Below are 25,583 nucleotides of genomic sequence, written 5' to 3'. Positions count from 1 at the left end.
TCTTGAAAGTTTTGTGCATACTGAATATCCAGTATAAATGTGGGTGTAGTTTAGGTAGGTCCTCTGCCTCTGAAACGCAGACTAGGGGTTTGATTGTAATGTCCAGACAAGATGAAAGTTGAAAGGTTCAAACCTGAGCATAACTGATTTAGCCATTAATCCTTCCAAAGAGGGTTAGGAGGGTAATTTTGTAATAGGCAGTCTAACCAGTACAAACGATAGTGGTTATTTTATAAGGAGTCAGCTAGCTTTAGGTGGCAGGAAGATGTGTAAATGGTATTCTAGTCATTTATAAACATCAATGGATGCACACATAAATGACCACTTATACAATACCACTGATGGAAAAAGTGTGCCCAATGCATACTTTGTCAGTGGGTGTTTGGACAGTGCATGGAGCAGTGCGCAGACGTATACATGAAAATCATAGAAAATATTATCATTTACCTGTAAGCATTTACACCAGCTATAGGGTATGTGATCACACCTTGATGTTTGCACATATTTGGTCATTTTATGAAGGAATTGGCTTAAAATAGGTGCCATAACTGGTACCTGTTATGGACACCCTGTTACAAAATTACTCTATATGTGTATAGGTTACACCAGTTTTAAAGGGGAAAGTACATGAATATTTTTTATTTTTATTTGTTACATTTGAATATGTTCCTATTAAAAAGTACCCTATCGCAGGGGTCCTCAAATCCAGTCTTTGAATTCCACAACCCAGCCTGGTTTTCAGGATTTCCATAATGAATATGTATGAGATCTATTTGCATACAAACAATAAAAATTACACACCTGTAATACTAAAACATTCAAAAAATGATGAATTTTCCAGACATTTCTCTTCCAATTTGTTTTTATTTTGCTTTCTCCCATCATACTACCTTAAGTCTTTCTTTATCTGTACTCTGCTGCTTCTTTACTTGTTAATTCTTTCCATTACTACTTCTTCCCATTCCTTTTTTTCCTTTTGTGTCTTCTTCTCCCTTTTCCTTATCCATCTGTCATTTTGAAATCTATCAACATTTAACTTTAGCGTTTCCATCTGTTAAGCATGTTAGATTCAAATCAGTTCTTATGCAATCTTTCTGTTTCTTAGTTGTTCATCTGTGGAATAGTCTTCCTGTCCAGATTTGCCATTTGAAGGACTATTTAATTTTTCAGAAGATGCTAAATATGCATTTGTTCTCTCATCATCATTGCTAGTAATGTCTTAGTAGTTTTCATCTTTTCATGGTATTTGTTATAATTCCTGATGAATGTTCAGCGTTTTTTAAAATTGTTACCGCGCCTTGAATCTCACCTGGGAGTGTTGGTGAGCTATAAATACCTTATAACATACCATGATACAACATCACTATCAGTCTCAGCTCTCCAGCTTAATTTATTTAAAAAGATTCTATGCCACACAATCTGAAATCATTGGTGGACTACAAATAGAATGTACAGAATCATACACTGAAATTAAAAAACATAATCTAAACCAAGGCAACACAAAAACAAAAGCTCTGTTTGCCTCAAACCCTCCCATTATTGCCGGATTATGTGACAGGAATTAGCTATTCTTCCATCTTCCTATCTCCCCTCTAACTCCATCTCTCTCCTTACTCACTCACTCATCTTGGATTCAGCAGATCTCTTAGTTTTTCAAATATACATTTATGGGTCCTTTACTAAGGTGCACTAATAGATTTAGCATGTACTAATGAATAGCATGTGCTAAATGATAAGACACCCATAGGAATGTAATGGGTGTCTTTATCATTTAGCGCATGCTAATCATTAGCAAGCACAAACTCCATTAGCGCACCTTAGTAAAAGGACCCCGTAATGAGAGAAGTATCTTTCTATTTCCTTTAACAGAAGTTGAGTTATGTAGAAGAAAAACTTTCTATTCCCTTTAAAGGAAGAAGTTGACTTATGTTGAAGAAAATTAAGTGCCTCTTTAAAATCCACTTCTCAGAGTATTTTGCCCTCTGCATACTCTTACAAATAATGAGAAAAGGCAGACAAATTATTTTGCTTCTTACTGGGAGCATAAACAATTTTCAGAGTAAAAAATCTCACCTTCTAGACAGCACGTAACTACCTTTTTTATCTGCTGAGATTTCTCAGTAAAAATACAGATGTTTGGAACAAGAATCACACCCTCCTTTTGTGGAGTGGAGAAGTAGCCTAGTGGTTAGTGTAGTGGACTTTGATCCTGGGGAACTGAGTTCAATTCCCACTGCAGCTCCTTGTGACTCTGGGCAAGTCACTTAACCCTCCATTGCCCCTGGTACAAAATAAGTACCTGAATATATATAAACTGCTTTGAATGTAGTTGCAAAAAAAAAAAAAAATCAGAAAGGCAGTATATCAAGTTCCATTTCCCTTTCACCAAATGGGCAGATTCTTCCTTCTTTGAAGGTCCACCAAGACATTATTTTTTAAAATAAGATTTTTTTCTATATACGATGTTCCATAATCACACACAATTACAGATTTTAACCAGATATGTAATTCATTATCTCAATTTTTTTTTCATTCTTTGAATTCCACATATTTAAATTCACTTTAAAAGGGAACCAATGATTATAGCGTTGATATAATCTCACAGACAACACTTTCATGTACAAAAAATATAAGTGTTTGTATCACATAAAAAAAAAAAAAAAAAATATATATATATATATATATATATATATATGTATTTCAGTATATATCTGTTTCTTTTAGACCATTTTTTATCATCTGCTTGTACCAACGTTTATTGACCATTTGATGTTTTTACATATGGTTTATAAATGTCAGTTCTCTAAATTTATTATTTGCATTTGGTTGTTCATCATTTTATTATATCATATTAATTTGTTTATTTATTTACTATATGTAAATTTATTATCATTTAAGATGTCACTTATGAATGTCTATATTTATTTATTTTATTATATACATACATGTTTAAATGTATTATTTTTAATTGTTTTAAATATTATATTTTACGTCCATTGTTATTGTTATTTATTCAGACTTCTGAAGCAGGCTGACACGGCGCAGTGTCGAGTCTTCACCAATAAATGTTTGACCAGCATCTGAAGTCTCCTTGTTTGTTCCTGGTCAGCCTGGTCCATTTCTCACTCCCCTCTTTTCTCTGCAGCTTCTTCCTTCTGCCTTTGGGCTGCCACCTCAATAGGGAACAGCTTTTTCTTAGCTATGGCACCATGAATGACTCATCACTTGCAAATACCCATTCCTCCTTCCATTTTATAATCCTTTTGCCAACACAGCTACAGTTTTTGGCCAGACTGAAGTATCCTCTGGAACCCAAAATACATGCACTTGAATCTAACCAGTAAATGTCACTGGTGGTGGCTCTCTCCCACTAGGCCAGTGTTCTTCAACAAGGCTCAGGGGCCAACAATACCTTCAAAGACATATGGGACAACCCTGATTGTCTGTCCTGAACCTGATCGTCTACTCAGGCTCAGGACAGAAAGTGGATGGGGGAAGTGCTGCATGCTTGAAGGACAAGACATTTTGCAATAGACAAAAGAGAATGCATTTGGCAATCCTCCTCTACTTGAGGGTACCCCCCCATGAAGTTTAAAGGCAGGTTTGGTGGGAATAGATGTCATTGACACACACTGGTCAGCAGTGTCATAGCCCCCCATGGGAAGCTATTTGGCAGCTCTCCTTCAGCTCATTAGAATCCAAAGTGGACTCAGCTTAAAAATTAATGAAGACCACTACACTAGGGGCTGTAAATGGTACCTCTGCAGCACTGCTTGCTCCAGCTGGCCCGAGGAGCAAACGCTGCACTTGGAAAATGAAATGAGGTCTTCTGAATGGTACTGCACAGCACAACCACTAACCAGGCTGCCCTATTCTATACATTTTAATCTTCTCTGAAGCCAAATACCATAACACAAGCAAATATAACAATCACAGGAAAGAGAATATTAAGGAAAAATGTTGCATTAGCATTTAACTTTAAAAAGGAAGACTATGATAAAATGGTTTATGGTTTATTTAAAATGTGATATACCGCTCTTCCTGCAAGCACAACAGAGTGGTGTACAATATAAAATCACAATTTGAAAGAAAGAAAGGAACTCTATTTGATGATACTAGAGTACTCAATCATAAACATTAAAGATCAAAACATAGAATTATATGATGGCTACAATACAAAATGAGGAATTTAGAGAGAAACTAAAAGGAGGGGGTTGAAAAATGTAAATATTGTCATGGACATTACTTAAAAACACCAACTCGAAATCCCAGTTCAAATATACTTCATGCATTAAAAAAAGTCAAAAGAAGCCCAAATGACTGCCAATATGCATAAATGGTAAGATGAAAAAAAATATTACAGCCAAAAGGAAAGAAAACCAAATGAAGAAAATAGACAAGAACATAAGCAATGACAAGATAAAAGTAAACCTTTAATAAGAAAGGTCAGTGGTGTCTCTACACATGGGGGGGGGGGGGGGGGAGAGGTCAACATGACTTTTTCACACATCAAAGCTGATGGTGGGGAGGGGCTTTGGAAACTGCTGCACCAAGGGAGGGGAAGGGAGGAAACTGTTGGACCAGAGTGGACCCTGTGTTCAGGACTGCTTTTACTCAGTGCTTTTTTCTATTCGGCGGGGGGGGGGGGGGGGGGGGGGGGGGAGATGCTGGTACTTATACAGAGCCAACCTTAGGGCTATCCATGGCTCCACCCCCTTATTACCAGCAGCACAGCATATAAAAGGGCTAAAATCGATTCAATTAAATTATGTGGCCTGTAAAATAAGGGCCTCCGATCCTATACACTAGACCATCAAGATATTAAGTTTAAATACAATCTGCATTCACAGAAGCCTTGCTGACACAATAGTGGGTACAGAACCAGGACATTTCGCCACAAAATAAATGTCTGATTCTGGTGTCATTCCAGTAACAGCAACATAAACTCACTCCAGCACCAGGTATCTTGTGAAGTAATACAAAAGCCACTCAGGACTTACAGAACAAATCTACCTTTTATAACAGCACCAACTTCCAAAAATCACGGAAAAATATACATAGGAAAATATAGCACTGTAAATACTGGAATGAGCTCTTGGCCATATACAAGTTGAGAAACTGAAAAAACAGAATTACTACAGATCCCTACTCAGACACTTGGCTTTGTGGTCACATATTCAGAACACGGCTGCCCCTCTTCAAATACAGGATAGGTGACCACAAACTAAACGTAGAAATATGTAGACAAAAATTAACCTGAAATCCCAAGAAGCTAGACTCTGCATTCAGCACAATAACAGGAAAACAGAAAGAAACATGTTTCCTCCTGTACAGTGCAAAATATAAAGAGAACAGATGTAAATTCTCAAATTGGACATATTCCAATCACTACAATGAAAATAAATGTATTTTTTCTACCTTTGTTGTGTAGTGATTTTGTTTTTCTAATCATGTCGGTCCCAGTCTCTCTGTATAAGCTCTAAAATCGATTTCCAGGGCCTCCTACCCATTTGCTATTTCTTTTCTCTCCTCATTTCTTCTTCACTTCCTGCCCTATGTCCATCTTTAGCACTGATCCTTCACATTCAGCTTTCTTCCATTTTTCTGTCCTCTTCTCAATTCAAGTTTCTCGTCTGTTCTTTTCCTCCCATCCATGTGCATCATCTCGTCCTTCTCTCTTCCCTTCTCCTCTCATCCACCTATGAGTGGCATACACTTTCTCTTTATTTCATAAATTTCTATACCACACAGTCTACTATCCATGTGCATTTCCATCCTCTCTCTTCCCTTCATCTCCATCCATCAGAACTGATTTTAAAAGCTGGATCTTTGAGATCTGCTCTATACCTCCTACAATGGGGGTCTGTGGACGCTCCGGCTTTTACTTATATGCTGCCCATGATCTTCTGCTGCCTCAGACATGGGCCTTCAACCTGCCCTATTCTGTCCCAGATCCTCTACTGCTTTGCTTCCTATTCCCTATGTTTCATATCAATACGATGTCCATCTCTTCTTATTATTCATCTGACTTTCCTTTAAGACTCACTCACCTTAACAGTTTCTGCTTTGTTACACCTATTATGTGAACCACATGGAACCCTAGTGAGGGGATGTTAGCGGTATACAAGACATGATTTGATTTGATGTGACCTGGATCCTGTGCTACCTCAACTGGATCATGTGGCTGCCCTGGATTCTCTACTGCTTCGATCTGCTCCAGATCCAGCGGCTGCTGTGGCCATTTCGCCATCTTGCCCTGCTCTGCTTGGGCAGGGCTTACTTTGCCCAGGAGCTTCAGGGTTTGTTTGTTTGTTTTTACATTAAAGTCAGATCTGTGAGCCTCCTCTGGATCAACTTTTCAGCAATAATGTTGTATCCAGATGAGACCCCTTGATTCAACTTTAAAATTAAGACATGGACAGGGCAGACACAGGATCTGGGGCAGATTAAGGCAGCAGTGGATCCAGGGCAGCACATAAGTAAAAGCTGGATTCTCCATGGAACCAACTGGAGGAAGTATAGAGTAGATCCAAAGATCTAGCTTTTGCCTATTTCCTCTATCACGTGCAGCATTTCTCCTCTCTTCTCTTTCCGTCCTCTCCATCCATGTGAAAATCCTCCCTCTTTTTCCTTCCATTCATGTACCCTTCTTCTCCATCTATGTGTAGCATTACCTTTCTCTTCCCTACCCCTCCTCCCAATCCATGTGTATCTCCTCCCTCTCTTTTCTTCTATTCTCTTCCATCCATGTGCACCTCCTTCCCCTTTCCTCCCTTCTCCATGTGCATCCCCTTCCTCTTTCCTCCCTTCCTTTTCATCCATGTGCATCCCCCTTCCTCTCTTTCTTTCCTCTCCATCCATGTGCATTTCTTCCTTTTCGTCTCTTTTTTTAAATCTTTATTCTTCAGCCGAACAGAGAGAGACTTCTTCAGATGAGTGGCAAAAAGATCCACCAAGGGGGTGCCCCACTCTCAAAAGATCTTCCAAGCTATGCCCATGTTCAGTGACGACTAGTGTTTGCATTACCTGACTTGGTCTGTCTCCTAGATAGTTGTCTTTCCCTGTCAGGTAAGAGGCTAAGTACCATCCTCTGTGAGATGGCCCATTTTCACATCCTGACTGCTTCTTGACACAGGAGGTATGATCTCGTGCCTCCCTGCTTGTTAACATAGTAAACTGCAACAGTGGTCAAGCTGGGTCATAAATACCTGGTAAGATCCCAAAAACTGGCAGGATTCCATGCTACTTACATTTAGGGACAAGCAGTAGTGTTCCCCCAGTCTACCGCAATAATGATTTATATACTTCTGCTCCAGGAATTTTAAAACTATTTTTACCCCAGTTATTAACTTCTTTTACCATATCCCCTGACAACCAGCTCCACAGCTTAACTGTGCACTGTGTGAAAAAATATTTTCTCTGAATTGTAACTTCATGGTCCCTAGGTTTCGGACTTTTTGAAGGAGTAAATAATCAATTTCCATTTACCTGTTTCATTCCGTTCAGGATTTAACAGATTTCTATCATACCTCCCCCCTTATCCACCTCTTCTCCAAACAAAACAGACCTAACCTTTTTAGCCTTTCTTCAGATGAGAGTCCTTCTATCCCACTTTGTTGGCCCTTCTCTGTACCTTTTCTAATTCTGCTATATCCTTTTGGAGGTGAAGCAACTAGAACTGCACACAGTACTTAAGGTGCAGTTGTATCATGGAGTAATACCTGGGCATTATGATATTCTTTGTTTTATCCTCCATTCCCTTCCTAATAATTCCTAACATTGTTTGCTTTTTTTGGCAACCACTATCACACATTGAGCAGAAGATTTAAACATACTGTCCACAATGACATCTAGATCCTTTTCCTGGGTGGTGACTCCTAAAACAGGAACCTAGTGTAGCTATAATTTGGGTAATTCTTCCCTACGTGCATCATTTTGAAGTTGTCCACATTAAATTTCATCTGCCATTTGGATGCCCAGTCTTTCAGTCTTGCAAGATTCTCCTGCAATTTCTCAAAATCCCCAATCAATTTAACAACTTTGAATAATTTTGTGCCATTTGCAAATTGGATCATTTCCAGATCGTTTATTAAAAAATCACCAGTCCTAGTACAGACCTCTGTGGCATTTCAGTATTCATCATTCTTCATTGAGAGAACTGGCCATCTTCTCTCAAGTTTCTCTCTTTCAACCAGTTCCCTATCCACAACATGACACTGCCTCCTATCCCATGCCTTTTTCTTTTTCTCAGGAGCCCCTCATCCTGAAAATCCAGATGCACTATATCAGCTGGCTCAGCTTTATCCACATTTATTCACACCTTCAAAGGAAAGACTATACTTGGCTAAATCCACATCGATTCTATAGAGGAGTAGCCTAGTGGTTAGTGCAGCGGGCTTTGATCCTGATCTGGGTTCAATTCCTACTACAGCTCCTTGTGACTCTGGGCAAGTCACTTAACCCTCCGTTGCCCCAAGAACAAAATCAGTACCTGTATATAATATGTAAACTGCTTTGACTATAACCACAGAAAGGTGGTATATCAAGTCCCACCCCTTTCCCTTTACAATTAAATCATGCCTATTTATGTATTCAATAATTTTGTTCCTTATAATAGTTTCTACCATTTTGCTCAGTACCAGTGTCAGGCTCACCACTCTATAGTTTCAAGAATCACCCCTGCTACTCTTTTACTAAATGGCATTACATTGGGTTTTATACTATCTGCTCCATGTGGTTTACTGCTCTTTAGCTTGCCGATTTGGCTTACTACATCTTCCAGGTTCACCAAGATTGGTTTCAGTTCCTCCAAAATGTCAGCTTTAAACAGCATTAACATTCCTGGAATGGGTACTTCCTTCACATCTTCCCCAGTAAAGACTGAAGTAAGGAATTAATTTAGTCTCTCAACCAAGACCTTGTCATCCTTGAGTGCCCCTTTTACTCCATAATGATCTAACGATCCAACTGACTCCCTCATAGGCTTCCTACTTGTAATATACCAAAACAAGTTTTTATTATAAGTTCTTGCCTCCACAGCAAACACCTTTTCAAATTCTTTTTGCTTTGCTAATCAAGGCTTTACATCAGTGTTTATGTTGTTTTCTGTTTTCTTCATTCAGATCCTTTTTGCATTTTTTGAAAGATGTTTTTTTGGCCTCTTTCACCTCACTTGTCTACCCCAAGTATGAAAGACTTGGGGCCACGCCATGAAATTAACATGCAGAAAATTTCAAATGCAATTTAGAGTTAGGCTACGGAACTTCTTGTCACAAGATGTTGTTAAGACAGTTAACACAGTTGGGTTTTAAAGAGTTTAGAGAAATTGTTGGAGGAGAAATCCATAAACTTGGGAAGGCCATCATTTATCTTTGGGTATGTGCAACAAGAACAAAATTACTCTTTGGGATCTTGCCAGGTACTTGTAACCTAGATTAGCATTTATTGGAGATAAGATGCTGAATATGTTCTTTTATGTTTACCCAACCATCACTACCAACTGACCATGTTCCCAGTAATATCCACTTGAACTCCACTAATGTAAGAGAATATAATCCCTCTCTACAAACAAAGTGCAAAAGCACAATCATTTAATATGCAATAGTACCTATACACCTAAGAAAATACTAGTGAGCTTATAAAGAGGAAAGACGTGTTACAATGAAAAGAAACACTGCTATCAACTTCCAATGGAATTAAAAAAAATATACAGGAAGGATAGAGTTTTCTATTCTATTTCCAATTTGCCTTCCCTTCAACCACCTCCCTCCCCACTATAGATTTAACTTTTGCAGTAAGCTGGAAGCACTACTGCTACAAATTATGGTCCAAGAAATATTTAACATTTTTTCTGGTGAAATGCCCTGATGGTTATTGAATATTCTTTGATTTATTGTTAAACATAATCCTGATTTTGTTGTTGTGCACTTAGGACAATTACCAGCGTCTGTTAGTCACTTTGAAATAATATTTATGGGTACTGGTAATTCAGAATACAAATTTAGTATATGCAGAATTGATTACAGCATGAACAGACAAATCGAGATACAGCACCCTGTGCTACCTTATCTGGGAGCTGTAGCAGAACCTGTGAAATCTGTCCTTATTCCTGTTACTGTTCTTACATGGTGATTTTCAGGAACATTTCTACCAGTAAGGCTGTGCTTTAATTAGGAAACTGGGGGGGGGGGGGGGGGGGGGATTGCAAGATTTTAACCAAAAGGCATATTACATATGTATATATACAGCCTGTATATGTGTAAATGTGCCTGGAATTAGGTCATTTCTGAGGGCAGGGTTGAGGAGTTTGCATTTACGTGTATGTTTGAAAGTTTGTCAATATGAATGTTAAATAACCTAGAAAATTTGGGTGTGGCAAAGACTAGTCCCCCAATACTCATTCGGTCAACAGGCAGTGCGGTTAGCTGCCGATGGCGGTGCTGAATATCCGGCATTGAATACCCGGTTTCAGTTCTGGCTGAGGCAACTTAACTGGCTAAGCGAATATTCAGTGCTAGACGGTTAAGATAATAGTAGTTAAAGATAGGCCTGCAATTTAAGCGGCCTTTCTTAATGGTTTAGTGCTGAATATTCTTGCAGCTAGCCGCTAAATGCTAATATTCGGTAGAGATAACCGTCTGAATATTAGTGCTTAGCTGGCTGGCCAGGAGCCGTTCCTGGCTGGTTAAATAGCACTGAATATCTGGCCCTAGGTATATAAGTAAAGGTATATATTTCACACGTAATTTTCACAGCGGAAGTACAGATATAATTTTGCTTTGAAAACACACTGAAGCCTGTACAGGGAAAACTGCTTACGTACTTTTTACACATGCATGCAATTATAAAATTACCTTCTTAGGGAGGTAGTTACTAAGCTGCGGTAAAATATCACATTTTATTGCAGAAAAATTTACCACATTAGACACTAACTTGTGGTAGCTTATGCAGTTTGCTGCAGCCAGTAACACGGCATGTTCCTGGACAAAGCAATGAAAAGAAGCAGGCCCTTAGTATGGTATTTAAAGCTCCCCCCAGTATCAACTATACCCTTCCATCCCCACCCACGGTAACCAATCCAACCTGACCTTGACTCTGCCCCCTTTGCAGTACCCTAAATTTAGGTATGTGTGAATGAATGTGTGTGTGTAGGTTTTGGCTGTGTGTATGTGTTACTGCTGCCCTTTGTGTGGCACTGTCAGGATGTATGTTATAAATGATTGGTCTGTGGGGTGGTAGGGCTGTTGCAGGGGGATATTTTTATGGGACAGAGCAATTTAAAGGGCAGTGGAGCAGTTGTGAGGAGCTGTTTTGCACTAGGGCAGTTTGTGGGCAGCAGGTATGGGAGTAGTTTTTAGGGGTGGGATACCTGCAGGGGTAGTTTTAGGGGGCGAGACAGTTTGTGTGGTGGAGGGGCAGCTGCAGGAAATAGGTTTTGGAGATGGGATATTTTGTGATGTGGTGGGGCAAAAACCAAACAATCTAACCCAACCAATGAACCCTAGACCCAGATGATCACATAGAGGAAGTCATATATACAAGTCCAGCTTATTCCTAGTACCAAACTAGCTGAAAGGTCCATTCGTCAATCACATCACCAGCGCCAGTTGGAGTATCAGAGGCCTGGAGAAGCAACCAGCCCTTAACCATTTTCCTAAAACAAAAAAACTGGCTTTTGACAGATAAAGAAATAGAGTTCAATGCAGCAAAATGATCTACGCATACTGCAAAGCAAGGCCTACTGAGAAGGCTATATGACCCTGGTAGGCTGATAGTTAAACAAGAAATCAGACAAATTAATTGGGGCCAGCTGAGAAACTGCCTTATACACCAACACTAGGTTCTTAAATTTTATCAGTCATTGGATAAGCACTTGTGATGCTCCTCCAGAAGTGAGACGGCACAATTTCAAGATTTTTTCCCTGCCTGCGGCTTTGCTGCTATATCCTGAATAAAGTTATTGCAGGTAATGGACAAGTAGACCCTGAAATAAGGCATTCAATAATCACTTTAGTAGTGACTATGGAATGAAAAATGGTGGCCTCACCAATCTATTACATTTCTTTGAAGGGGTGAACAAACATGTGGATAAAGGTGAACCAGTCAATATTGTGTATCTTGATTTTCAAAAGGCATGTGACAAAGTACTTCATGACTCCAGAGGAAACTGGAGAGTCACAGGATAGGAGGAAGTGTTGTGGATTAAAAACTGGTTAAAAGACAGAATTTATTTATTTATTTATTTAATTAATTGCATTTGTATCCCACATTTTCCCACCTCTTTGCAGGCTCAATGTGGCTTACAATACAACATGGATAATGGAAAAGAGAAGAGAAAAGAAAAGACATTTGTTGTTACAGAAGGATTTTGGGTTGCATGGTAATGGAATACATGATAGTAATATAACAGAAGGCATTATTAACATTTCTGGATAAATGTGGGAGTTTCACATGTTTAGATCTTTGTGGTATATCTTGTCGAAGAGATGGGTCTTTAGTAGTTTACGGAAGTTAGTCAGTTCATAGGCCTCTTTTAGGTTGCGTGGCAATGCGTTCCAGGAAAAGGTTGATGCGTTCATTAATTTGTATTTTAGACCTTTACAGTTGGGGAAATGAAGATTGAGGAATGTATGAGATGATTTTTTAGCATTTCTGGGTGGTAAGTCTATCAGGTCTGACATGTAGGCTGGGGCATCGCCATGGATGATTTTATGTACTAGGGTACATACTTTGAACGTGATGCGTTCTTTGAGTGGGAGCCAGTGTAGCTTCTCTCGTAGGGGTTTTGCACTTTCGTATTTTGATTTTCCAAATATGAGTCTGGCTGCCGTGTTCTGGGCTGTTTGGAGTTTTTTTTAGTATTTGCTCTTTGCAGCCAGCGTAGAGTGAGTTGCAGTAGTCTAGATGACTGAGTACTAATGATTGTACCAGATTACGGAAGACGGTCCTTGGGAAGAATGGTCTTACTCTTTTTAGTTTCCACATTGAGTGGAACATCTTTTTGGTTGTGTTTTTTGCGTGATTCTCAAGTGTTAGGTGCTGGTCAATGGTAACTCCAAGAATTTTCAGGGTTTCCGAAATTGGTAGATTTAGTTTTTGTGAGTTGATGGTTGTAAATTTGCTCGTGTTATGTTGAGAGGTGAGTATTAGGCATTGGGTTTTTTCAGCGTTGAGTTTTAGCTGAAAGGCATCTGCCCAGGGGTGCATGGTATGTAGACTTTGGTTGATGTCATTGGAAATTTCTTTAAGGTCTTGTTTGAATGGGATGTAGATCTTTCTTCTATGTTTGTGCAGCGCTGCGTATGCCTTGTAGCGCTATAGAAATGCTAAATAGTAGTAGTAGTAGATCGTTACATCATCAGCGTAAATGTATGGGTTGAGGTTTTGGTTTGATAATGGTTTGGCCAAGGGTGTCATCATTAGGTTGAATATGGCTGGTGAGAGGGGAGATCCCTGTGGAACTCCACATTCAGGTGTCCATGTAGCTGATGCAATCGAATTTGATGTCACTTGATATGAGCGTGTGGTTAGGAATCCTTTAAATCAATTTAGAACATTGCCTCCGATACCGAAATATTCAAGGATGTGTAGTAGGATTCCATGATCAACCATGTCGAAGGCGCTTGACATATCGAACTGTAGAAGTAGTATATTCTTGCCAGTTGCAATCGTTTGTTTAAATTTAGTCATGAGCGTAACTAGTACTGTTTCAGTACTGTGATTAGAACGAAATCCTGACTGGGAGTCATGTAGTATTGAGAACTTGTTTAGATAGAAAACAGAAAGAAGGGTTAAATGGTCAGTATTCTCAATGGAGAAGGGTAGATAGTGGGGTTGGGGTCTGTGCTGGGACCGCTGCGTTTTAACATATTTATAAATGATCTAGAGATAAGAATAACTAGTGAGGTAATTAAATTTTCTGACAACACAAAGTTATTCAAAGTTGTTAAATCACACGAGGATTGTGAAAAATTACAAGAGGACCTTACGAGACTGGGAGATTTGCCATCTAAATGGCAGATGATGTTTATCATGAGCAAATGCAAAGTGATGCATGTGGGAAAGAGGAACCTGAATTATAGCTACGTAATGCAAGGTTCCACGTTACCGACCAGGAAGGAGATCTAGGCGTCAGCGTTGAGGATATGTTGAAACCTTCTGTTCAGTGTGCGGTAGCGGCTAAGAAAGCAAATAGAATGTTATGTATTATTAGGAAAGGAATGGAAAACAGAAATGAGGATGTTATAATGCCTTTGTATCACTCCTTGGTGTGACTGCACCTCAAATATTGTATGCAATTCTGGTCACCGTATTTCAAAAAAGATATAGTGGAATTAGAAAAGGTACAGAGAAGGGCAACGAGAATGATAAAGGGGATGAGACGACTTCCCTATGAGGAAAGGCTAAAGCAGCTAGGGCTCTTCAGCTTGGAGAAAAGACGACTGAGGGGAGATATGATAGAGTTCTATAAAATAATGAGTGGCGTGGAACGGTAGACATAAATCGCTTGTTGACTCTTTCCAAAAATACCAAGACTAGGGGGCATGTAATGAAACTATAAAAGTAGTAAATTTAAAACAAATCAGAGAATTTTTTTTTCACCCAATGTGTAATTAGACTCTGGAATTTGTTGCCAGAGGATGTAGTAAAAGCAGTGCAGCGTTTATTGGCCTTTTCTGTTTCATACTTTCCAATATGTGGGAATCCAGGGCTGGTATTGTAAGGCAATCACAACGCTTTATGCCGACCTTCAGGCCTCTTTATTAGTTAATGGTGCTCACACCTTTTCCTTTGCAATGTGTCATGACACACATCAAGGTTGCCCACTTACCCCATTACTCTTTTTGCTAACCTTGCAAGCAACAAGGGCTGTCTCGGGAGTCGGTATAAAGCACTGTATATCTTGGAGAGGGTTTTTTCCCCCCAGTGGTATATTGTTTTACCTTATGGGGATCCACCTGCACTGCCCAAGCCACATGTTGCTCATAGACAGAGGATCTCCTAACAAATAAGGATATTATACAGATACACCAGAACAAAATAGGTCTGGGACATTTCTGAATATGCAATTGATCAACATTTCTAAAGTGCTTAACGTATTCATAAGCTCAAAGAGCATGATGGGATACTCAAATTTCCAATACTGGATCTGAAAAGCAGTCTTTCACTCATTACGTTGTGACACAATGTAACAAAGACCGTAATGGACATTACCTGACTCTTCTTCCCCCTTTCCCTCCCTAAGTTCCCCCCAATTGTATCTACCATACATGTACCTCATTCTACCACAATATCACTTTGTATTCATTCATACCATGTATTTGTTCAGACTGGAATTGGCTAACGCCGTTAATGGTTATATGTAAGCCACATTGAGCCTGCAAAAAGGTGGGAAAATGTGGGACACAAATGTAACAAATAAATAAACAAATTACATAAGTACATAAGCATTGCCACGCTGAGACAGAGCAAAGGTCCATCAAGCCCAGCATCCTGTTTCCAACAGTGGCGGTCACAAATACTTGGCAATTTCCCAAAAAAGCTCAATACATTTTATGCTGCTTATCCCAGAAATAAGTGGATTTTTCCCAAGTCAATTTAATAATGGTCTATGGACTTTTCCTTTAGGAAGCTGTCCAGACCCTTTTTAAACCCCGCTAAGCTAACCTTTACCATATTCTCTGTCAACGAATTCCAGAGTTTAATTACACATTGAGTGAAGAAACATTTTCTCTGATTCCTATTAAATTTACTACTTTGTAGCTTCATTGCATGCCCCCTAGTCCTAGTATTTTTGGAAAGAGAAACAAACGATTCACGTTCTACTCCACTCATTATTTTATAGACCTCTATCATATCTCCCCTCAGCCGTCTCTTCTCCAAGCTGAAGAGCCCTAGCCACTTCAGCCTTTCCTCATAGGGAAGTCATCCCATCCCCTTTATCATTTTCATTGCCTTCTCTGTACCTTTTCTAATTCCACTATATCTTTTTTGAGCTGCGGTGACCAGAATTGAACACAATATTTGAGGTGCAGTCGCACCATGGACCGATACAAAGGCATTATAATGTCCTCACTTTTATATTCCATTCCTTTCCTAATAATACCTAACATTCTATTTGCTTTCTTAGCTGCAGCAGCACACTGAACAGAGAGGATTTCAACGTATCATCAACAACGACGCCAAGATCCCTTTCTTGGTCGGTGACTCCTAACATGGATCCTTGTATTACGTAGCTATAGTTCGGGTTTCTCTTTCCCACATGCAACACTTTGCACTTGCTCACATTAAATGTCACCTGCCATTTAGAAGCCCAGTCTCCCAGTCTTGTAAGGTCCTCTTGTAATTTTTCACAATCCTCGTGTGATTTAACAACTTTGAATAACTTTGTGTCATCAGCAAATTTAATGACCTCACTAGTTACTCCCATCTCTAGATCATTTATACATTTGTTAAAAAGCAGCGGTCCCAGCACAGACCCCTGAGGAACACCACTATCTACCCTTCTCCATTGAGAATACTGACCATTTAACCCTACTCTCTGTTTTCTATCCTTTAACCAGTTTTTAATCCACAATAGGACACTAACTCCTATCCCATGACTCTCCAATTTCTTCTGGAGTCTTACGTGAAGTACTTTGTCAAACGCCTTTTGAAAATCCAGATACACAATATCAACTGACTCGCCTTTATCCGCGTGTTTGTTCACCCCTTCAAAGAAATGTAATAGATCGGTGAGGCAAGATTTCCCATCACTAAATCCATGTTGGCTTTGTCTCATTAATCCATGCTTTTGAATATGCTCTGTAATTTTGTTCTTTATAATAGCCTCTACTATTTTGCCCAGCATCAACGTCATGCTCACTGGTCTATAATTTCCTGGATCCCCTCTGGAACCTTTTTTTTTTAAACTTTATTTATTCCAGCAAATATGGGTACAATGGCAATAAACAATCTGCAGTCTTATCATTTGTCTTTCTGGCAAAAACACCCATATTACACTTGCTGAGCTCCAAAACGTAAGATATACAAACCCACTGTGTAACCCCTCCCCCCCCCAAATTTCCTATCCCTCCCCCGGAGGACATCAACCATTCAGAACTCTGCTGTGAGCAGTCAGTGTTAAGGTATCCCAGAAGGGGGACCAGCACTGAAGAAGGTGGTCACCCCATTGTGAAGCTAAATCCTGAACATCCTTACATTCCATTACACTCAAGAAGATCATAAGGGACCTCCACTGCTGAATCGAGGGATGACCGGGAAGCAGCCAGGTACTTAATATGGTTTTTTTCCCCATTAGCACCACCCTTCTTAAGAAGGCTGTCAGACCTGCCCTACGAGATCCCCCTACATGGTATAAATCAAACAAGAGTGCGGGGGAGGGTCGCCATTTAATCCTCCAGATCCCAGACACATGGGCACATATGTCAGGACCGGAGGAAAAAGCCAGAACATGTGGCCTAAGTGAGCCCTGGATTCCGCACATTTTGGACAGTCATCCCGGGGGCGCAAGGTAGCCCAAAAGGCCCTATGCAGGGAGATGTGGAGGTGCATGATAAATTTATATTGCAGCTCCCGAATGTCAGCACTCCCAAAGGCCCCATAGCATGCACGCAAGCTAGCTTGAAGTAATTTATCCTGAATCTGGTACCCTAATTCCCCACACCAACTCTGTGCCAGGGCCTAATAGCACACCACAGGCAACGCCTCTCTTAGTTGACAATGGAAGTATTTCAGGGGAACTGCTAATTGGGCTTCTAGATTGTAAATCTCTACTAATTGCTCACATTTTTTCAGCGACAAAGAGGCCTGTGGCAGCGAGGCAATGTAATGCCGCAGCTGCAAGTAGGAGAGATAGGCCTGGGGGGGAGGGGGTCAAATGATTGCTTGTACACAAATCTTGAAAGGATTTACATGTGCCATCCCTTATTTAATACTTGAAAAAGAAAAATAGTCCCCTCTTCCCTCCACCTACGGAATACCGCTGATGTCCTGCCCACAGAGAAGTCTGCATTCCCCCAAACTGGCTGTAAGGGGGATACTTGAGGGTCAAAATTGTAAAGTTTACAAATTCAGCGCCATGCCCTCCGTAGAGGAAGGAAGAGGGGAGCAAAGTACAGCCTCATAATCGCATGACCAGCAGCCGCGTGTAGCCAATAGCTAAAATGATGAGGACTCAGCACCATACTTTCCGTAACCGGGAAAGAAAAAAAACCCATACCCCTAAACCAATCACTCAAATGTCTCATACAACCAGCCACTGAAAACACTTTAATACTTAACGCCCTGAGGCCACCCTTATCCACAGGAAGGTAAGTCTGAGGAAAAGGGACCTGGGCTTGCCATCCATTCCAGAAAAATGTCACCAGCAGCCGATGTAACAAACGTTGGTCCCGTTGTAAAAAAAAAAAAAAAAAGAGGGACAGCACCTGGATAACATATAGCCATTTTGGAACTAATATCATATTGTATAAAGCAATCCTTCCCCACAGAGATACAGGAAGATGCTGCCACATCCCCAGGAAGGTTTGGGATGTTGACCACAGTGGAGTCAAATTAATAGCATAAAGTTATTTCAATTCCGCTGGGACCCTAATGCCTAGGTACTTGATATGACCGACTGCCCACTTTAACAGAAAGGGTCCCACCCACTCCTCCCTAACCGAAGTTGGGATTGGTAAGGCCTCCAATTTCTGTAAGTTGAGTTTAAAACCAGAGTAATACCCACATTCTACAATAACATCAAGCACGGAGGCTAACAAGCTCTGGGGGCTCGTGACGGTAAGCAATATATCTTCTGCATATGACAACACTTTTATGGAGAGTCGGGGCAGCGTGACTCCCATGATCGCCGGATCCTTCAGTACCAACATCTTGTAATATTCCGGGGAAAACCCATCAGTCCCTGGGGCAGTCCCCAATGTTAAGAGATTTGATCATCTGTTGGACCTCATGTGCAGGCAGTGGAGCGCTTAACTGCTTGCTAGCTTCTGGGGAGAGGGATGGGAGCCCTGAATCTTCCAGATAGTCTAGCACCGAGGAGCCCTCCTGTTCTGCATCCGCCTGATATATCTGTGAGAAATAGTCATAAAAGATTTCCAAATATCAGATGGCCTAGATTTCCTAGATCCATGAGGTGCCACCATAGTAGGGATGAACGTTCTAGCTGACCATGCTTTCACTATCTGGGCAAGTAGTTTACCCGGCCGGTTACTGAACTTATGATATTGACAATGTCGAGAAAATAAGCTGCTTTTTCATGAGCTCATGGAGCAGAGAGTTCAAAGCAGCCAAGGTGGCCTTCACATTCTCAAAGGTAACCCTGGACAGGTGTTTCAAGTGGGCCTTCTTAGCTTGATGGTAACGGCATTCTAACAAAAGAATCCCCTGGGTGATTCTCCTATTACGCGCACTCACATAACTAATTATTTCACCCCGTATCACTGCCTTTGATGTTTCCCAAAACAAGTCCGGGGCATCCCCATGATAGGCGTTAGTTTCCGCAAAGAGATTCCATTTCTGAACCAAAAAATCCCGGAAGTCAGGGTCATCCGAAAGATAAGATGGGAATCTCCAGGCTTCTGCTGCCCCTACAACCAGGCCCAAAGATAAATCCACCCAGATCGGCATATGATCCGAAAGTGCCATAGGGCCCAGGTCCACCGACAGGACCCTCGAAAAGGTTGAGGTGGCTAGCAGTATATAATCAATACGAGACCAAGTCTGATGGGCCCGAGACAGATACATATAATCATGCTGAGTCAGGTGTAGTAAGCGCCACGGGTCCACCAAATCCAGGGGCTTGCAAAGGTAGGGCAAACCCTTGCCCCTATTCAATGTGCTCCACGCCCCAGGCGATGAGCAGTCCAAAGATGGGTCAAGGCCTGGTTGAAATCACCCACAACAATCCACGGGGCTGTGTCGTATTTAAGACCCAGATTAATTAGTGTATGGAAAAAACTAGCTTCATAGACATTAGGCCCATACACAGCATATATTTCTGGCCCATGTAATTTAAGTGCACTAAGACATATCTGCCCTCAGAGACTCTTTCCACCATTCGGGACACACATGGCAGGCCCCGTTTTAACAAAACCACCACTTCTCCCCGCCAGCCAGCAGAGGAGGAGAAGTAACACTCCCCCACCCACTGCTGACGCAATTTCTGATGTTCTACGTCTGAGAGTTTCGTTTCCTGCAAGCATGCTATGGAGGCCCCATGGCGCTTAAGAGCTGACAGAATTTTAGAGTGTTTACTAGGGGACGTAATCCCTGCCACATTCCAAGAGATTAATCGTACTGATGGTGCCCTAACCATCCCAACCATCCAGACCCAGCATTGCAAACAGTTTCAAGTATCCATCGATCCCCCAGCCGCCCAGCCTCAATCGGGGGAAATCCAAACAGTAGTAGCTGTAGATCTCCCTCTACAAGACACATACATCCATACGCTCACCACAGACTCCTCCCACTACTCGATACAGCAACCCAACATTCATACCATCCTCAAACCGGTTCCCCTCCCCACAACCCAGACCCCAAACCTATCCCCCCTTCCCCGATGCCCCTCCCCCTCCCCTTCCCCCCACCATCCTACTTCCCCTCATCCCCCCTCCAAACATAACAGTCCCACTAAACCCTACCCTACTCCCTCAACAACTGTGACCGCCCCTTCTTGTGGAAGGACAGCCAAGTGAGGTCTAAAACGTCGTGGGGTCCCCATACCCAATCCGCTATCTTAATCATAAGCACAAAAACACATGTTCCCCCCCGAATTACAAACAGAGAACCAATGCCTGGATACTTATTAGTCAGTAAAGTTCTCTCTCCGTGAAGCAGCAACTCACTGCACATAGGCCCGAGCTTACTGTTCACATCAATCATAGTATCTCCTGCATACAGATATTCAATCCATGCCCGGGCCTATCAAACAGTCCCTGTGAGATGACAATGTTCTCTATCCAGCATTCATACTACAGTCCAATTTCAAACTCAGGTGGTTCGATCTAATCTCCAAACTCAACGAACTGTTCTACGGTAAAACTTGTCAACCATCAAATGTGCTCTCCCGAGCACAAAGCAACCTTAGGACCAAGGCATCAACCTTGTTCTTGCCACTGTTCAGGTATCCGGTTGGTTAAGCCACTCCGACACTGCTTCAGGCGTTACACAGGATTTCCAGGTACCATTAATCAGCACTTTCAAGGTAGCTGGATACTGCAGAATAAAACGAAGCTGTTTTTCGACCAGTTTAGTACAGGCTGCAGAAAACGCACAGCGTTAAACCGTCAGAGCTAGTCCTGAAAGATTTTTATCAATTTGCCATCAAATTTTGTATCCTCTCTGCAGTTTTTGTAAAGCTGCAGCAATATTGCTTTCTGAGAGTAACTGTGAAATTTGGTGATCACCACCCATGGGTGCAAATCTCTCGTAGGCTTTTGGCCTACACGGTGGGCCCGATCTAGGCGGATCGCCCTTCCCTCCCCGCATCTGGGAAACTCGCCAGGAGCCATGTTTCCAGCGTCTGCTTAAGTTTTGTTTCAGCTATGGATTCTGGAAACCCAACAAACCTCAAGTTATCGCTGCGGGCACGATTCTCCAAGTCCTCGAGTTTCTGATGGCATTCTTGTGTCAAGCGTTCCAACTTCTCTAAATCCCCTGCGTGGGCCTTTTGCACATCCTCCACCTCCGACACTTGCGCCTCCAGCTCCCCAGTCCTGTGGGCTAGTTCCGAAGTTAAAGCTGTTAATCCTGAAAGTTGTTCCGATAACTGCGTGAATCTGGGGTCCAGTGCACGCACCACTCAGTCAGCCGCCATTTGGGGATCCAGGTGCTTCTGCCGCTCCTCTTTTTGTTTCGAGCATTTAGGAGCCTGCACCATCGCAGCTCGAGTTAAATATTTGTCCATATGTTGTTACCAGCTCATGAGTCAAAAAAATCCAATTTCTAAGTTCCAGGGGTTATACGAAAAGGCCGAACTGCGGGTGAGTCGTCCTCCGCAGCTCACAGCATCATGTGACCTCTGGCTTTTTTTTTTTTTTTTTACTTATTATCTTACCTTCTTGTTGAATTAGGGAAGGGGTGGGTAAAGGGGAAGGGGAAATAGGGGAAAGGGAAATGGGACTTGATATACTGCCTTTATGTGGTATTTTGCAACTACATTCAAAGCGGTTTACATATATACAGGTACTTATTTTGTACCTGGGGCAATGGGGGGTTAAGTGACTTGCCCACAGTCACAAGGAGCTGCAGTGGGAATCGAACCCAGTTCCCCAGGATCAAAGTCCGCTGCACTAACCACTAGGCTAATCCTCAGTTCACATGGGAGAGATGGTGAATAAATATAGAGGAATGGCCAAGCTGAATCTATAACTAACATGTTTTATGCTAAGCTGGAGATGGGTACAATGAACAATGAAGAGACAGCTTTGCATTCTTGCAGCTATTTGATGAATGTGCCAATTTAAAAAAAAATTTCCTGAAGAGTCTGAGGATATAGGGTCCAGTGAAAAACTCTGCTGAACTTATTTGCTATGTGGTTCTGCTTCACCAGTATGTAAATAGCTTGAATTTTTTATTCTACTGCAAATAAAGTCCTATCATGCTGCTTTTTGTCAAACTAAAGGACACAGATTCCTATTGTTGGAATAAAGAAAAAACAGCTGCTTGCTGGTTTTCAGGAACTTGTTCTCCACCATCGATCCCCATATCCTTCTTGGTACCTTAATTACTCCAGTAACACACTTTCGGTATTTAGGTGTTATTCTGGACTCAGCTTTCACATTTCAACCTCAAATTTCACACTTGATCAAAGTTAGATTTTTTGTTTTCCATCAACTACAGGCAGTGCGTCACTTCTTTAATCATGATACTTTTCATGCATTGGTTCGATTCTCTCTATGACACATCTTGACTACTGTAACATTATCTATGCTGAGGGTAGGGAGATATGGATTGCCTAAAGTTTGATGACAGATGCCATACCGTTATTTGCATGTACTTCTTTTCCACTTGCCTTTGTATGTTCATAGCTGATGGTTGTATCTATTCTATATTGTCATCAATAAAAAACTGCTATACACTAAAGAGGCTTCAACAGGAGACAGGGGTTTCAAAAATCGAGAGAGCCACTTGACCTGATAAAATAAGATGTTGATCCATCAGGCCCTTGATGTTGAATGGGGCTAGATTCCTAGTTGCACCTCTCAGATTCTTGTTGTTCTGCTTCACCATGATGTTAAAAACAAAAAGAGAAGAATAAAATTAATGGCTCCCGGCGTCTCACTGGCTCTGAAGGTGCTTGAAAGGGACGGGACCTGCCCCTTTGGTCAGGTCCACTTTGGGCACATGCCCGCATCCCGCAGCAGGGTAAGCTCTTATCCTCTCGAGGGTCCTTAATGCTGCATCAGCAGACCTCCTGCATGATAAACTGCCTGTCCATAGCAGTACAAACAAGCTAGTCCGGTGTCGCTTCAGAAGTTTAAACGTATATTATAGTTCGAAGATTAAACTGTTTCTATTGTTCTCCATAATAAATCCTACACTTGTTAATTCTCCCAACCTAGTAGATGCTAAATTTCCTGCCTCATTCTTCCTCACAAATACAATAGGAATTCCAATAAAAGCTTTAATTTTTTTTGGTCACACTCAGAGGAAAATGTATTGTATTTTAAATGTACCTAATTTCATTTCAACTGCTGTGGGTCTGAAAGTACCTGAAAGATAAAAGGGTCTATGCAGGCAAAGAAAGGGAGAAGTCTTGTAAGAGCTTAGGCCTTACACCATTATAATCATATTTAGCATGTTTGTCAGAGATAAATTTGTACTTTAAAACTAAAACTGGCATATCTTTAGCTCACAATTAAAATATCTCAAGAGCTTTTAATTACTGGCATGCATGTTTTCATGTCATGCATTTTATGTGCTTACATCATGAAAGCAGAAGACTTACAGAACTGAGCTATGGAGAAGGGATCTGACACTCAGGTTTTGATGTTTCCCACTGTTATCAGCCACAGCCAATAGGACCTGTTCCAGATCAAGGGCCAACGTCATGCCAAGGCAGCAATACCATGAGGAGACTTGGAAGTCCATAAAATTCGTAATTCCTCCTAAACATAGAAGTGAAAAAATATTTTTCCCCCGAAGGCTTATGTGGGGTACAAAATATTCGAGTTTAGTTATTTCCAAGATTCTTGGATTGATGACCCATTTTAACGTTTTTACTACCAAGGGTATTTGTCAGCTGTATGACTGAAGAACTTTTTCAATTATCAAACTATAATAACAATCTTTATTCGTATACACTTAGACAAATCAAGGAGTAATTAGGTCTTACCTGATTTCCATTAGTCCTTTCCACTATTCCAGAACTTGTGGGATAGCTGTGTCCATCAACCAGCAGGTGGAGATAGAGAACTGAAAACTGAATTGAGTCATTTCTTTCTTTGTATCCAGTCCAGCTCCTTAGTATTTACGAAAACAAGCAGTAAGAAGAAAATCAGAATAAAAACAACAACTCGCTAACCTAACACTAACCAGATGAGCAAACATATGTGGACATCACCCATCTCTGGACAACATGTACTGAACAAGAGATATGCAGGAAGCACCATGCAAAATGACAGTCATCATTTGATTCATCACTTCGCACCAACTAAACATCTCAGAAACCTTGGACAGGCCTGTGGAATAGTGAGAAGGACTAATGGAAAGAAAATGATCAGGTAACAACTAATTTCTCCTTCTATTATGTAGCTTTCCACTATTCCAGTACCTGTGGGATGTTCAAAAGCAATCACTAGAGTGGGTGAGATCCTGGTGCTGCCACCCTGAGGACCAAAGCCACAAAACTGGCTTCCGAGAATGCTGCAACATCCACCCTGTAGTGCAGCGTCAACCATGTCGCCACTTGCAAATATCCATCGGAGACAGTAAAGCAGTCTCCCAGTAAGGCCTAAGGAGACTGATTCCCTGCATGCCAATAAGATGGCACAATAGCCTCCTTCAGCCATCTAGTAATTGTGAGCTTGAAACCCATAAGGCCAAGCCTGTGTTTACCAAAAAGCACAAAGATTCTGTCCAATCTGTGAAACTCATTCGTGACTTCTAGATATCTAAAGAGGACTCTACGCACATTAAGGAGGTTCAAAGAAGAATACTGAGCCTCTTTGTCCTCTCTGTGAAAGGACAGAAGCTCTACAGATTGGTGGAGATGAAATGCTGCTATCATTTTTGGAAGAAATGAGGGAACTGTGCGCAGGGAGACCCCCACCTCTGAAAAGTGAAGAAAGGGATCCAGACAAGAGAGAGCCTGAAGCTCCAAAACCCTATGTGCCGATGCAACAGCCACCAAGAATGCTGTCTTTAGCGTAAGATCCTGAAAGGAGGCCTTCGAAAAGGAGGCGTCTGAAGAGCCCGAAGGACTAAATTAAGGTTCCACTCTGGACACGACATACGAAAGGGTGGCCGCAAATGGCCTGCACCCTGCAAAAATCAAATAATATATGGGTGAGTTGGAAGAGATGTCCTCTGACACAGGTTAAAGCCACAACTTTTCTGAAGGCCTGCTTAGACAAATGCTA

The 25,583-nt window shown here is 41.3% G+C and overlaps 1 protein-coding gene across 4 annotated transcripts in view; it reads right to left on the bottom strand.

The window, feature by feature from the left end:
- The window catches only part of HMBOX1 (homeobox containing 1), a 303,546-nt gene that overhangs the window by 226,873 nt on the left and 51,090 nt on the right, over window positions 1-25,583 (bottom strand). The window contains exon 1 of one of the 4 annotated variants that reach the window (XM_030198705.1): window positions 23,951-24,093. The exons of the other annotated variants lie outside the window; for them this stretch is intronic. Within the exon in view, the coding sequence (XP_030054565.1) occupies window positions 23,951-24,093 (143 nt within the window). Of the gene's footprint in view, window positions 1-23,950; window positions 24,094-25,583 lie in introns of those variants that run through there. 4 annotated transcript variants of the gene reach the window in all.

The sequence above is a fragment of the Microcaecilia unicolor genome, chromosome 3 (genome assembly GCF_901765095.1).
Source record: "Microcaecilia unicolor chromosome 3, aMicUni1.1, whole genome shotgun sequence".
Lineage (NCBI taxonomy): Eukaryota > Metazoa > Chordata > Amphibia > Gymnophiona > Siphonopidae > Microcaecilia > Microcaecilia unicolor.
Note: the sequence above shows the minus strand (reverse complement) of the source record. Positions and strands in the feature narration are given on the sequence as shown.